This window comes from Motacilla alba, chromosome 18 (assembly GCF_015832195.1).
Source record: "Motacilla alba alba isolate MOTALB_02 chromosome 18, Motacilla_alba_V1.0_pri, whole genome shotgun sequence".
NCBI classification, from domain to species: Eukaryota; Metazoa; Chordata; class Aves; order Passeriformes; family Motacillidae; genus Motacilla; species Motacilla alba.
The window spans coordinates 558,714-572,450 of record NC_052033.1 but is presented as its reverse complement, the minus strand read 5'-3'; the positions used below and the strand labels follow the sequence as shown (position 1 = coordinate 572,450).

General features: G+C 54.0%; 2 protein-coding genes across 4 annotated transcripts in view; both read left to right on the top strand.

The window, feature by feature from the left end:
* The window catches only part of ACSF2 (acyl-CoA synthetase family member 2), a 35,048-nt gene extending 26,295 nt beyond the window's left edge, over positions 1-8,753 (top strand). Inside the window, exons 11-16 of the mRNA XM_038156823.1 lie at positions 6,147-6,254; positions 6,362-6,513; positions 6,955-7,096; positions 8,167-8,277; positions 8,412-8,480; positions 8,559-8,753. Of these exons, the coding sequence (XP_038012751.1) occupies positions 6,147-6,254; positions 6,362-6,513; positions 6,955-7,096; positions 8,167-8,277; positions 8,412-8,480; positions 8,559-8,609 (633 nt within the window). The 3' untranslated portion in view covers positions 8,610-8,753. The remainder of the gene's footprint in view (positions 1-6,146; positions 6,255-6,361; positions 6,514-6,954; positions 7,097-8,166; positions 8,278-8,411; positions 8,481-8,558) is intronic.
* A 2,250-nt stretch (positions 8,754-11,003) lies between these two features.
* On the top strand, positions 11,004-13,737 carry RSAD1 (radical S-adenosyl methionine domain containing 1). 3 transcript variants are annotated; one of them, XM_038156826.1, is made up of 9 exons: positions 11,004-11,178; positions 11,598-11,731; positions 11,811-12,015; positions 12,087-12,452; positions 12,541-12,604; positions 12,691-12,838; positions 12,911-12,965; positions 13,281-13,462; positions 13,538-13,737. In XM_038156826.1, the coding sequence occupies exons 1-9, from the start codon at positions 11,056-11,058 to the stop codon at positions 13,707-13,709; spliced, it is 1,449 nt and encodes a 482-aa protein (XP_038012754.1). In that variant the 5' UTR covers positions 11,004-11,055; the 3' UTR covers positions 13,710-13,737. The 3 variants fall into 3 exon arrangements, with proteins under 3 accessions (XP_038012754.1, XP_038012753.1, XP_038012752.1); XM_038156825.1 differs by having other exon boundaries at positions 11,007-11,178; positions 13,383-13,462; XM_038156824.1 differs by having other exon boundaries at positions 11,008-11,178; positions 13,359-13,462.

Sequence of the window (13,737 nt, the reverse complement as noted above, 5' to 3'; positions counted from 1 at the left end):
TTTCCATGCCTCAGCAAGCACATTCCTGTGGTGGGAGCTGTTTGGCATCTGCCACAGCTGGCACCTCTCCCCTGGCTCCAGGTTGTTTGTGTTTTGAGCTGCTCACTGGACGGCTCTGCTCTTCCCACACCAAGTTTTGCAGCCCTCAACTTGCCAGCAAATGTCCAGCCATCCTCAAAAACCTGCCTGGGTTCCACTCATGGGTGGCTTGTAGTCTGCATGTGACAATGGAGCAGTGTTGGTGTCCCTGTGCCGCAGTCAAGGGGAGCTGAGTCCTGGCCAGCTCCTACCTCAGATGTCCCCTGGGACCAGCACTGCAAGGACATTGCAGAAGAGGCAGGATTATCCTGCTACCTCTCTTTCTTAATTGATTAACAGTTCTGCAAACATTCCTGGTGATTTGTAGATGCTGGACTCCCCTCCTCTCCTTCTTAGAGGTGTTGTGGGCTAAGCAAATAAATACGGTTTTTGAAGCAGTATAAATATAGATTGGGGTGTTTCTTTGATGTTTCAAGTCTGACCTGGTTTGATACAATACTGGAGATAGTATTTTCCATGTTTAATCTTTATTTTTATAAGTATGAACAGTTCTGGCAAACCAAGACAGCTCCATAGTTAAAATAGTCCATTGCTCTTTTAAGCCTGATTCTGTGGCTTTTAGGGGCTCCAGATCTGGTTTCCTGTGACAGTGCAGACTTGCAGTCACTTTCTTGGAGTGGCACCAGTGTAGCTGCAGCCCTCCTCATTTTGGCTGAAGGTGGGGGCTCAGGCAGCTTCTGGGGGTGTCCTGGAGTGTCCCAGCTCTTGTGGAGCTGAGCCCCTGGCACAGGGTGCTGAGTTGGGAGCAGGGTGGGAGAAGGTGCAAGTTCAGCAGCATCCCATGAATTTGTCCCAAGGGCAGAGTACACGCCAGACAGTGTTTGAGGAGCTGTGGTAGGTGGGAAAGGGGAGTCCCAGAGGCTTTCCTAGGTTCCCCTCTGGTTCCAGGCAGCTCCTGTCCCAGCAGTAGCATTCAGGGCTCTGAGTTCAGACCTGAATTGCCATTTTTATTTTAAATTCTTGGAGAGTCCCCATCACTGCAGTGTGACGGCTGCTTGTTGAGCTGGAGGAGGTGGTGGTGGGTCTACCTCCTTCCTTCTGATGGTTTTCTTCCACTGTAGCATGGCCTCCACCCATTGATGTGTTGCCAGTTTGGCTCCCCATTGACGTCCACCCACCCTTCCCTTCTGCCGATTCCAGCAGCTGCTGGATGAGGCTCTTGGCCTCTCCTGTGAAGCTCTCCCAGCCCTTACAGCCTCTCCCAGCCCTGCTGTGTCCACCCTGCGAGGCACCAGATGTTTCCTACCATCCCACTGCTCTGGCCAGGGCTCATGTCCTGGTTTGCAAAGCCTTCTTCCCTTGTGGAGCATCACTGATCCATGCAAGACTTCTGACTTTCCCGAATGTTCCCCAGCCATTAATCCCCTCTGTTCTCAAAACGGAAAATGGGCTTCATGTGGTGACAACATTTCTGCTTGTCCTTGGCCTCCCCATCCCACCCCACCTTGTTTTGGGGAGACCTGATGAGTAGGTGGTTTCTGTAGCTGTGGAAATAGGCTGTGAGAACATTTAAAATGCCTCATGGAAGCAACAAGATCCCAGACTTCCAGCCATGTGTTTGGTCAGAGCTGAGCTCTCCAAATCCATAGGGATGTTATCTTTGCCCCTAGATTTTTGCTGAGTTTCCTTGTCCAATAGCGTCCTGATACCCCCAAACCAGTGGTTTTCTACCTTCACATGACACTTTGTATCTTTCTTCTCACTTTTTCATTTTATTTTCACTTTTCCCAAATGCATTGGCATCAGCACTAGGGAGGATGGAGTTAATTGCACAGCAAAGACCTTTTATCACACTGTGGATGAAACAGTAACTGCCCATGTCTTTGCTGGTTGCCCCTGGACAGCATTTCTGCACCGCTGGCAGGAAGGAGGAAACACTTCCAAGCCTCAAGTCTTCTGCTTGCCATGGAGAGAAGAGAGGCAGCCTTAACTCAAGACCACGAGGAGCAGCTTGTCCTCACTGGGCAATAACAGGAGATTCATTCCCAGTGCAGTCTCAGCCTGGGCACACTGAGTTGTCCTTTTGGTCTCCTCCTGAGGCAAAGCCATTGTATGTCACAGCACAAAGAAGGTGCTTTGGGCACCTAATACTTCTGGGACCTCTTTAAAGCCCCATCCAAACTGGGACTGTCTGGCAGCTCTCTTGGGGGAGAGAGATGTCAACAGGGTGGCCACCTGTGGAGATTTGTCCTGCAAGACTTGTTTGTTTGTGTCCTGATGCTTTTGACATGAAGATGATACTGTTGCTGGGGAAGGAAATGAGATCGCAGTGTGACACAGGCTGGATGTGATCAGAAGTTGTTTTTTTTACAGCAGCAAAGTTGACCTGAAGGTGCAGGATTATTCCAGTACAATTTGGGATAGTGGGATATCTACAAAGCAAGGAGACACATGTCCCCAGTGGACAGAAAAGTTTAGGGTGATCTTGGCAGTGAGCAGCTGAGTGAGGAAAGGTTCTTGCTCAGTTGAGAATGATTTGGAGCTAGCTGTGATGGGAAGGGATGGGGTTGACTCAGGGGGAAATATCCAAGACAGATGCACTCGGCACAGGTTTAAGGATAATTAGATCCATCCAGCATGTTACGCTGAGAGAAGTTCAAAGGGCCTCTTAGAGGTCCCTGAACACATCTCTTGGGTTGCCAGTCTGCTTTCTGTTGTTCATGATGCCCTCTTTGAAGTCTGAAAATCCCTATTATTTCACGGTCAATTTGCTGCTTTTTTTCTGAGGCCAATATTGTCTCCAGCAAATCTCAATTTCTGTAGGCTTTAGTTTGGCAGTTCAAGTCCTGCCATCATCATCCTCCAGCATGGCACAACAGGAGGGTGGTGATGAGGAGTATGATGATCCTTCCTGAGCAGTGCTCAGGTCTAGGGTAGGGTGTCCTCCAAGGAACTCATGCCTTTCTGCAGCCCTGACCTTCTGCTCCAGTCCCACCCAGTATAACCCACTTGGGGTACTGGTGGTTAAAACCCCAGTCTTTCATTATAGCCTTTCAGCAGCAGTTGAATGTGGAGGACACTGGGTGTTTTTATTGCAGTTGAATGCCAGGGAAAACCAAGGAGCAGAGAGCTGATGTGGCTTCCTCCAAGTTATGCAGTAAATAAGCAGCACAGTTGGGAAAAACCCAGGGTCTTCAGAGTCCCCACAGTCCTCACCAGATCAACCTGCCTCCCAAATGTTTACTAAAGAGACTGGAGTCTGATTGTTCTTACTTTATTTTTAATTTTTAGATGCTTCCCTCTTCAGGCTGTTTTGCATGTTCCACAGTGACCAGTATTTGAACAGCACTAGCAGGAAATGTTTGGGAAATGTGCTTTAAAAAACACAGCTCTGCTAAGATGTTCTTTATATTCCTGGTTTATACAGAGGCTTGGGATTCACAAAGAATGAATCTCTTGTTGGTAGGAGCAAGTTAGGCAGCAGTTTGTTTTGGAGCTGTCTTTGTCATCACTGAGGGCAGGACTGATCTGGGTGTTGGGGGGTCACTTGTGGTTCTACAGTAAAAAAGGCTTTGTGGTCAATTACATTTTGTATTTTTGTAGCTCCTCTTGAAGCCAAGGGTCCAAGCTGGAATCTTTGCCTCTGGAAAGCTGTGCTTTGACACCACATACAGTTCCAGTGGAAATTATGGAGCTGATGCTGAAATTATTGGGTGAGGTTTTCTGGACTGAATTACACCAGATGACAAGGTTGAATGATGTTAAGTGCCCCTTTGGGTCATGAAGGCTAGGAATCTTCATGGATATCTCCAAGTTTAAATTAGTGTGTGGAGTTTTGTGGAAATGTTGTTTCATCTGCTGCTGATAATGGACATGTTGGATGGTCCATGTGTCAGATAAGGGTTGGGAAGACAGCTGTGCTGGCACAAGCATTTGCTCCATCCCCTGCCTCCATCCCAGGAATACAGCTGTGGATAACCATCGTAAGAGGGAGATAACATCTTGGAAAGCTCTGGAGCAACAACCTGGTATCTGGCTACAGAGTGGTGTGCTGGTGCAGGCAGGGGAAGGCAGATGAGGGGCTGGAGGTTCAGACCTGTGTTGTCCTCTGAACCAGAAATGGGAAGCCCATTTCTGAGGGTGTGAGGGTGTTTATGGGGACAAGCCACAGGCCAAGGCATCAATAGCTGGTGTTTGGGGTATAGGGCACAGTGCTAGGCATCTGGAGGAGCCTGGTGAGCCAGAGCACTCACAGCATCATCCTGCCAGGGAGCTGCCTGCTCCTGCATCCAATTAAACTGCTGGAGCAACCCGGAGAGGCAGCAAGGATTGACTCAGGTCTTGGCTGGGATCCTGGGACCAACATTGCAATTCATCCAGCAGAGTAAAACAAAAAAACAAAGGCACTGGGATTTTTAATAAGTGTTTAAAGTCTCGGATTTGGGTCTGGTCAGTCATTTGATCCAGCCACAGGACTCGTATTAGTGTGTGGGAGAGAAATCCAGTCTGAGTATGAGACACTGTGGGTTTGCACCCGGCTGGGAAGTTATCCTTGTGTCTGGGAGCAGAAGCCTATTCACAGTTGCTCCTTGGGGACTGCCAGGCTCCAAGCAGAGCAGCTTGTACCAGATGGTCCCTGCAGCATCCTGAAGAAGTTCTCCTCCAGATTCCTGGATAAAAGCAGGCTCCAGCTTGGATTCATGCTGACCTTGGTGCAGTCAACAAGAGTATCAGCCGTTGTGACAGACTGTGCCCAACATGAGATCCTGCAGCAGCTCCAAGCAGTGGAAATTGCCAAGTGCTCCAGTGTTATTACACACTGTTGTACCCTGTACCAGTGTTGTGTTCAGCTCATTCACACTATTTTCATCCTTGTTCACATGCTTCATCATAGTCCTTTGCAAATCTCCACATTAATTTGGGGCACAGTGCCTGGAGTTGGGTGAGCACCATGACCATATAGGCACACCTGGGCATTTACTCTGGAGGAACTGAACAGATCTGGGTGGCAGGGCAATCTGGGGGTCAGAGATGCTCATGTGTCAGTCTGGAGAACTGCAGGAGAAATGGGGAAATACTTCCCACATCAGCCCTTTTACAGCCATGTTCTCCCAGCAAAGCAGCCACAGGTGACATTACTGGGATGACATTACTCTGAGTGGGTCAGAGACACCAGAGCAGTGCTCCAGCAGCTCCCACTGCTGAAACACCGCTCCCAAGAGCTTGAGGTCTAGCAGCAATCCCAGCAAAGGTGCTGTTGGTGCAGCTCAGAGCTGCTCAGGGCACCTCCTGTACAGCTCCTGCCACCACAGCCTGGCCACTGAACTGAACATAAAGCACTGGAATTTTCCTCTGAGGAGAAGTGACCTTCAGCTGAGGTGGCTCAGAGCCTGCCATCGGGATTAGCTGTGAGGGAGGTTTAGCAGCAAGAAGCTTTTGTCCCGCTGTGAGGCTTTGGGTCTGTAAGGGCAGCTGTGCCAAGTGTTGAGCAGCCTCGTGATGCCTTACAAGGATTACAGGGGCTGATGTCTGCAAAAGGATCTGCAGCAAGCAGCCATGCTGCAGGACACACTGTCTCCCACAGAAGTCTGCTGCTGGCTCCAGGGTTTTTCCAAAGTGATGTCCTATGTTCCCTGAGTTGTTAGAGGTGCAAGGTAAACTCAGTACCTTGGCTTCAAGGGCACCAAGGCAAAGTCAATGTCTGGCAGAGATGGGTACAGGACAGGGCTTGAAGAAGCAAGCGTTGAAAAAGAGGATGGCAAACCCTGGAGTCCTCTAAGGATAGCAGTTAGGATGTCAAAAGTACATGACACCCCAAGTGTTGTGGGTGATGGGGTCAGGAGTACTGTGAGCGAGGTGAAGAAGACCATGGCAAGCAGGTGCAGTGATGCTTTAGCTCCTGTTTCTCCAAGACTCTCTGGCAGAAGTATCTGGAGGGCCCCATCCATAGCCAGCAGAGCAGACCTTCCTGTCACCTGAGTGGCTTGGGAGAACATCCTCCTCACATCCCACTCTTCCCTGCAGTCATGACCACTTTGTCTTTCCTGTGCCTGAAGCTGTGTGGTCCCCTTTCCCCTTGAGACACATTTCCTCTCCTGTGTTTGCAGGTTGCCTATGGGACCACAGAAAACAGCCCTGTCACCTTCATGGGGTTTCCCAATGACAGCATCAACCAGAAAACTGAGACAGTGGGATACATCTTTCCTCACACAGAGGTGACCATGACCTTTCCCACGTGCTCCAGGTGCTCTGCCAGCAGCAGACCTCACTCCATCCTCCCTGTCTGGTGCTGATGTCCAACTAAGCCCTTCTTCTCTTCCAGGCAAAAATTGAGGATCCAGAAACAGGGCAATCTGTGCCTCTGAACACTCCTGGAGAGCTTCAGATCCGTGGCTACTGCGTCATGCTGGGCTACTGGAATGACCCTGCCAAGACAAGTGAAGTGATCACTGCTGAGAGGTGGTACAAGACAGGGTGAGTCTGAGAACTTCTCCCAGATGGTCCCACAGGGTGGCACTGGATGAGGATGCATAGGTGCATATAGGAGTGCTTGTCTGGGATTTCCAAAGTAGAGAAAACTGTCCCAGTTTATCCCTCTGATCTGTCTGTGACACTTCAGAACTGCTTTTAGCACAGAGCCCTCGGTGCTGAGTGTCCCTGAAGAGGGGAATTGTCACTGGCCACTTGCGCATGGAGAGTTTGTGGGGGTACAGGGCAGGGCCAGGCATTGCCTTCCCCCTAAATCCTGGAGCTTGTGTGGATGCTGCCAGTTTTTGTAACAGGAGCTCTTTGATCTCTTCCATGTGCTCAGGTGGCATCTCAGCCATTATCCTCTGATACTACCCAGGCTGGGTGGGAGCATCAGCCATACTTCCACCCAGCTGGGACATGACTAGAAGGTTGTTGTCATTGCAGGGACATTGGGATCCTGAATGAGCATGGCTACTGCAAAATTATAGGGCGTTGCAAGGACATGATTATTCGGGGAGGAGAAAACATCTATCCAGCAGAACTTGAGCAGTTCCTCCACACTCATCCCAAGGTTGAGGAGGTCCAGGTGAGTGGGAGGAGGTGGAGTGGGTGAGAGTCTGGTTTTGGGAATCTTGTACATAAACCTTCTGGGATTGCTGCTTGGAATGTGGTTGTCTTTCCCTGTTTTCAGCATCAAATTCCATGTAATATTGGTAAGCAAGGAGGAGGGAGAGGCTCATGGGATGGAAGGGGCATGGGGCATATGGATTGTGGCAATCCCCTTGTGTTCCAGCTGTATGTCTGAAAAGCGCTTGTCATTCTTCAGTTTTAAACTGCCTGTCCACTTTCATGACTCCCTCTGAAATTCTTACTCCGAATGTAGTCTGGAAGGACAGTTTTTACTGATAATTGCTCAACTCTGACATCCAGGAAGACTCTTCCAACAAGCCCCTGGAGATGAGGAGTGAGACTTAGTTTAACTCCTTTGCAAGACAGCAAAGATTTCCAGGACTGAGCAGCTGCTCCCTGTCTGCTGGGATTGTTCTCCAGGTTTTGTGCCAGACAAGTTTCCCCATAAATAAACTGCTTATTTAGTCAGAGTTCTGCCTGTGCCAGGCGAGCATCTCTCTTTGGAACAGTCCCAGTGCAGATGGGTTGCAAACTAGCCCTGTTTATGTCGTTTCTAGAGCTTTATGTCACTGCTCTGGACTCAAAAGGATCAACGTGTCTCTAGCCATTAAAGATAGTGGTTCAAGGCAGGGAATGACAGTAGGATTCTTGTGGAACAGTGGGAGCAAACTTTGGAGAGAGCTCAGGCTTGGGAAGCCCATTTCCTGGTGTCACAGGCAGAGGCCCACTAAGATCTGTGATTATAAGGGTTTTAAATAATGCTTTAATTCTACCTCATCCCTCCTCTGCCATTCCATCTGGAGATCCCAAGGCATTCGTGGCAGCCTACCAAGTCTCCTTGTTGTTTGTGAAACCTCTTGCCCCATTTTTTTGGAAGCAGAGGGATGATGACAGGTCCATGTTGCATCCATAGTGCTCCAGCACCCTGTAGTATGGGGTCAGGGAACACACCATGGGCCAGCACACAGACCCTGTGGGAGGCCAGGGACATCCCCAAGGGTCACACTGTGCATCTGTCCCAACCAGGTGGTTGGTGTGAAGGATTCAAGGATGGGAGAAGAGATCTGTGCCTGCATCCGACTGCGGGCTGGGCAGGACTGCACCAAGGAAGAGATTAAAGCTTTCTGCAAAGGCAAGGTGGGTTCCCAGTCCTCAGTTTCCTTCCAGACTAGTACACCCAGTGGCTGCTCGGGACTGGTGGATGAAAGCCCATGGATTTAGTGCCAGGCTGTTCCTTTCAGGTTGTGTAGCCCTAGTTTTTCTCTTCCCAGATCTCGCATTTCAAGATCCCACGTTATGTTGTGTTTGTGAGCCAGTACCCACTCACTGTCTCAGGCAAGGTAAGAGGGGGCTGGGGCAGGGCAGGAGCTTTGGCATTCTGTCCCAGCTCTTCTCTGAGTCTCTCTCCTCTATTCCAGATTCAGAAATACAAGTTGAAGGAGCAGATGGAGAAGCACTTGCAGCTCTGAGATTGGGAAGGCAGAGCAAAAAGCAGGATAAATCAGCCCCATTTCAGTCAGCTCCAAGTCTGGTTTTCACCTGTGCCTTGGGCTATGCCGAGGAGACTTTCCCTCCCTGACATCAGGCTGATGGCACTTTTAGTCAATAAAACAGAGCGCCTTTTTTTTCCAGTTGGGCTTGTTTCTTTGCCAACCGAAATACTGTGGTGTGAGGAAGAGATGCTTATTTCTGGAATTCTGTCCAGTTACTGAAAGACCTTATGAAGGTTTAAAAATTTTGTGCGTCTCTGAGCAGCTTGGCTGCAGCCATTTCACAGGAGTTGAACATATGCTGGTGGGTATTTTACTGACACTCTCAAGTCCAAATGCCCTGGCCTGGCTTCCCAGGATATGTGGTGCCTTTTCTCCTTGGATGTTGTGAGACTCCTGGGTCATTTAAGAGCGGCTGAACTTGAAATGAGGGCCAGGGGTTTCAGAGAATGAGACTTTGCATTGGGGCTCTCTAAAACTGGCTGGAAAAGCTCACTCTGTTCCCACACCTCCCCCGGGTGCTTCCCCCCAAAAAAACAAACCTTCTCCAAGGTAGAAATGGCTTTCTTTATTTTGTTGTTTTGGACAAGACAGACAGCAAGGTTGTTGCAGGAATACCAAAATACCTGTCCCATCGGCAGCATGAAGCAGAGCGTACCTGGGACAGCATTTTACGGGAGTTATTTGGTACCTCCCAACCATGAAACACTCCTGTGAGAAGAGGGATGGCAGAGCTCCTCTTTGCCAGCAGAAGTGTCCCACGCCAGCTGGAAAGCAGATAATGTTGTTGACCTCCTGCTGTCTCCCTCCTGCTTCCTTTCCGAGCAGAGCTAAAGCTGGGCCCCCTCCATGCTGCAGCTTCCTCCAGTGGCTGGAGGGCAATGGTGCAACAGGGAGAAAGAAGTAGCGTCAGTGAGGTCTCAATCTTTCATCTCACAGCTGGACTGTGGGCTCTACCCATGGAAGCAGACGGCGGGGCCATGTCCCCTGTCTACGTCTGCACTCTGAAAGAAAAAAACATGGATGGTTTGTGTCAGACTCCTTCTGTACACTGTTTTTCTAACAAGTTCCTCTTCTGTTCCCACACTGCTCGTGGGGCTGGTTTCAGCACTGATCCTTCCACATTTCATTCAGGTCTCCTCCCTTTTCTGGTTACCTCTGTCACCTTCCTTCCCGACGGAAGAAGAACCATTACCTGCGTGACAGCAGCTGTAGCCGGGGACCTTGGGGACACAGAGGGCCTCTGTGACTGATGTCTAGGGAAGGACTGTTTACCTGTTTACCTTTTGCTTCCCACAGCATTAACCCAGGTGCAGGACAGGCCTGCAGTGAGTGGAGCTTCTCCTCCCCTCCGTGATCAGTACCTCCACCCTTGTCACAACCCCTGCCCCGCCCACACGTGCCCCGTGTTCTCACTGTAGATGGGGGGCAGTGGATAAGAAATGACAGTGCCACCCGCCCTGTCTGATGAGGACAGACACACTGCTAAGAAAACCAGCAGCTCCTGGTCACAACCAGCACAGGGGGAACAGTCCCTGCCACCCCACTCCTGCTCCTGTTCTGGGAGTGGGGTAGCACCACCCATGGGTATGAGCCCTGGTTGAGCCTGGTCCCAGGGAAGCCTTCCCTATCATCCCATGCCTTCCCCAGAGCATATCCAGCCTTTGCCAGCCAGGACACCCCCCGCAGTACGCCCTGTCCCTTCCCAACCCCTGGGATTATGCATCCCCGGCTGTAAATGCTCACGGAAGAGGAAGAGCTGGCCCTTTGGGCTGCCAGTGCCGTCTCGGTGTGTGCAGTGCTCCAGGCTCGCTCTATGGCTTCTGCCCTGCCCGTGCCTGAGTCCCACTCTTATAGTCCTCGCTGCCTGCCCGGAATCTCCCCGGGGAGGGAAGGTTACATCACGGGCGGTTTACACCGAACTATGAGTTTCTGGCCTGGGAACGGGAATCTGCAGCCCCAGCCTTTGTCACGGACATTTCAGAGTTTCTCGTGACTATTAACACAGACACCTACTAACGTCGGGGTTCGTCAGCTGCGGGTTTGCACAACCCTGAGTGCGGACAGGCCACCTTCCTCCGCCGAAAGTCCGGAATACCCTTCCCGGCCCCGAGGAGCAGCCGGGGAAGGATGCGGGGGCAGGTCCCAAACCTCGTTCGGACCGTGCGTCTGGGGAGGACACTGGGGGAGGACCTGGCCCTGGCATCCCCAGCACCGGGAGAGGACACTGACTCCTGCATGCCCGGCTCCGGGCAGGACACTGACCGCTGCACCCCCGTCATTCACAACGACATCCCCCACAGAGCCCCGCCGGAAGCGAAGGGCTTTACCCCCGATCCCTCCCCCGGCCCCTGCGCCCCGCCCCGCCGGGGAGGCCCCGCTCGGTGCCCGCCCGGGGCGGGCGGTGCCGCGGCCCGCGGGTCCCATGGCGGCGGCGCGGGGCTGGCCGCGGAAGCTGGCGGCTGTCGCTGGGGTGCTGCCCGGCGGGGGCGGCCCGGGACCGGTCCCAGAAACGGCCGCCCCCGCCACAGCCGCGCTCTACGTGCACGTGAGCGGGGACACGGGGGGGACCCCGGGGCTTGTGTATGTGGGGGGGTGCACGGGGAATCACCGGTTTGCACACGTGGGGGCACACGTGGGTCCTGGGGCTTGTACTCCTTGAGGGGCACGGGGCTGGCACAGCGGAAGGTGGATGTGGCTCCTTGGGGCTCACACACACGTGGGTGCATGTGGGACCTCGGGGCTTACACGCATCGGGGGGAGCCCAGCCTTGAACATGTCGTGGGGCTGGCCTGAACTGAGGGGTCCTCGAGACGTGCACATAAAGGGTCACACCTGTGGGTCGTATGCCCTATGGGGCAGGTGGGGGGCACTGAGGTCCGTGCACAGGGCTGGGGGTATCCCCCCTCGAAATGGAGTGGCTAGGGATGAGGGCGTGGCCGTCCCCCTCACGCCCCGTGCCCGCAGTGGCCCTACTGCCGCAAGCGCTGCTCCTACTGCAGCTTCAACACGTACGTGGTGCCGGCGGTGGACGAGGCGGCCGTGCGCGCCTGCCTGGTGCGGGAGGCACAGACCCTGCTCCGCTTCAGCCAGGTGCACAGGTGGGTGTACAGGGTGGGCTCACGGGGAGTGCTGGACCCTTCCGTGCCCACCTGCAGCTTCCCACCCTCTGCCCTACAGCGTCACCTCCGTCTTCTTCGGCGGGGGCACCCCCAGCCTGGCCAGCCCCGGCACCGTTGCGGCAGTGTTGGAGGCTGTGGCAGGGGCTGCCCACCTTCCGGCTGGTGCTGAGGTCACGCTGGAGGCCAACCCCAGCTCCACCAGTGCATCTCCCCTTGCTGGCTTCAGGGCAGCTGGGGTCAATCGCCTCTCCATCGGCGTCCAGGTGAGAAGGGCTCTCCCTGCCGCAGCTGCCACAGACCCCATGACCCCATTGTCACCGTTCTCCCTCTGCAGTCGCTGGATGATGCCGAGTTGAGGATGTTGGGCCGGGAGCACACAGCAGCAGAGGCACGAAAGGCTGTGGAAGCAGCTCGGGGGCTCTTCCCTGGCCGAACGTCCATCGACCTTCTGTTCGGGCTGCCGGGACAGAGCCGGGATGCCTGGGCCCAGCGGCTGGAGGCGACCCTGGGGCTCTGTGACGACCACATCTCCCTGTACCAGCTGACGCTGGAGCGGGGCACGGCACTGGCAGCACAGGTCAGGGCCGGAGCCCTGCCTGCACCCTGCCAGGATCTGCTGGCTGACATGTACCAGACTGCCCGGAATGTGCTGGTGGCCACTGGCTTCCGCCACTATGAGGTCTCCAATTTTGCACGGAAGGTGGGATGCCCCCCATGCTGTGTCCCCCAATGTCATGCTGGTCCCCCAGCAGCTCAGCCACTCCCCTCACCCCAGGGTTCTCCCCCAGGGCGCCCTCAGCACCCACAACCTCTCATACTGGCGAGCTGATCAGTACATCGGTGTGGGGCCAGGTAAGGGGGTGATGGGGGGCCAGCGTGGGGGGGAGTGTGTGGCTATGTGCCCCGTGAACTCCGTTCCCCCTACCGGGTTGCTGCAGGGGCACATGGGCGCTTCGTGCTGCGGGGTGAGGGCAGCTGCAGCCGGGAAGCTCGTGTCCAGATCCTGGAGCCTGTTGCCTGGATGCGGGAGGTGCAGAGCCAGGGACATGGCACCAGGAGTCGGGTGGTGCTGAGCCCACTGGAGCAGTGAGTACTAGGGTCCCCCTGCCGTGCCCCCTCCCTGTCTGTGCTGCCCCATAGCTCTCTGTGTCCCCACAGGCTGGAGGAGCTGCTCACCCTGGGACTGCGCACGGATGAAGGCATCACACACGAGGTGAGAAGCCACCTGTGGGGACACCCCCACATCAACCCAATGCTAATCATAGAATGGTTTGGATTGGGTGGCACTTCAAAGCCCATCTCATTCCACGTCCTGCCGTGGGCAGGGACACCTTCCACTAGACCAAGTTGCTCTGAGCCCTGTCAAACGTGGCCTTGAACATTTCCAGGGATGTGGCGTCCACAGCTTCTCTGGGCAGCCTGTGTCAGGGCCTCATCACCCTCACAGGAGAATTTCTTCCAAATATCTAATCCACATCTGCCCTTTCCATCTATCCCTTTTCCTGTCACTCCATTCCCTTCTCCAAAGCCCCTCTTCAGCTCTCCTGCAGCCCCTTTGGGTACTGGGATGCTGATGCCCTCTCCTTCTCTTGCCCTGGGCACACAGCGATGGGAGCACTTCTCTCCCCAGCTCAGCCTGCAGGCCGTGTTTGGGGAGCCAGGGGAGGCTCGGGCACTGCAGCAGGAGGGCTGGCTTGTCCTGGACAGCGGGTGAGCCCCGGGGAGCTGTGGGCAGGGCCGGGGGTGTCCCTGGGGCACCGGGTCTCACCACCACCTCTTTCCCAGTGGCCTGCGTTGCACCTGGGCTGGCCTGGCCGTGCTGGACTCGCTGCTGCCCGACCTGCTCTGGCAGCTGCAGCGGGTGCTGGGTGCTGCCCGGCGCCCATCGAGGGGGACCCTGGCGGAGGAACGAGCCGGTGGCAGGGGCGTGAGGGCTGTAAGCGGCCACAATGGATAATAATGCATAATAAACCACAAGAGCACTG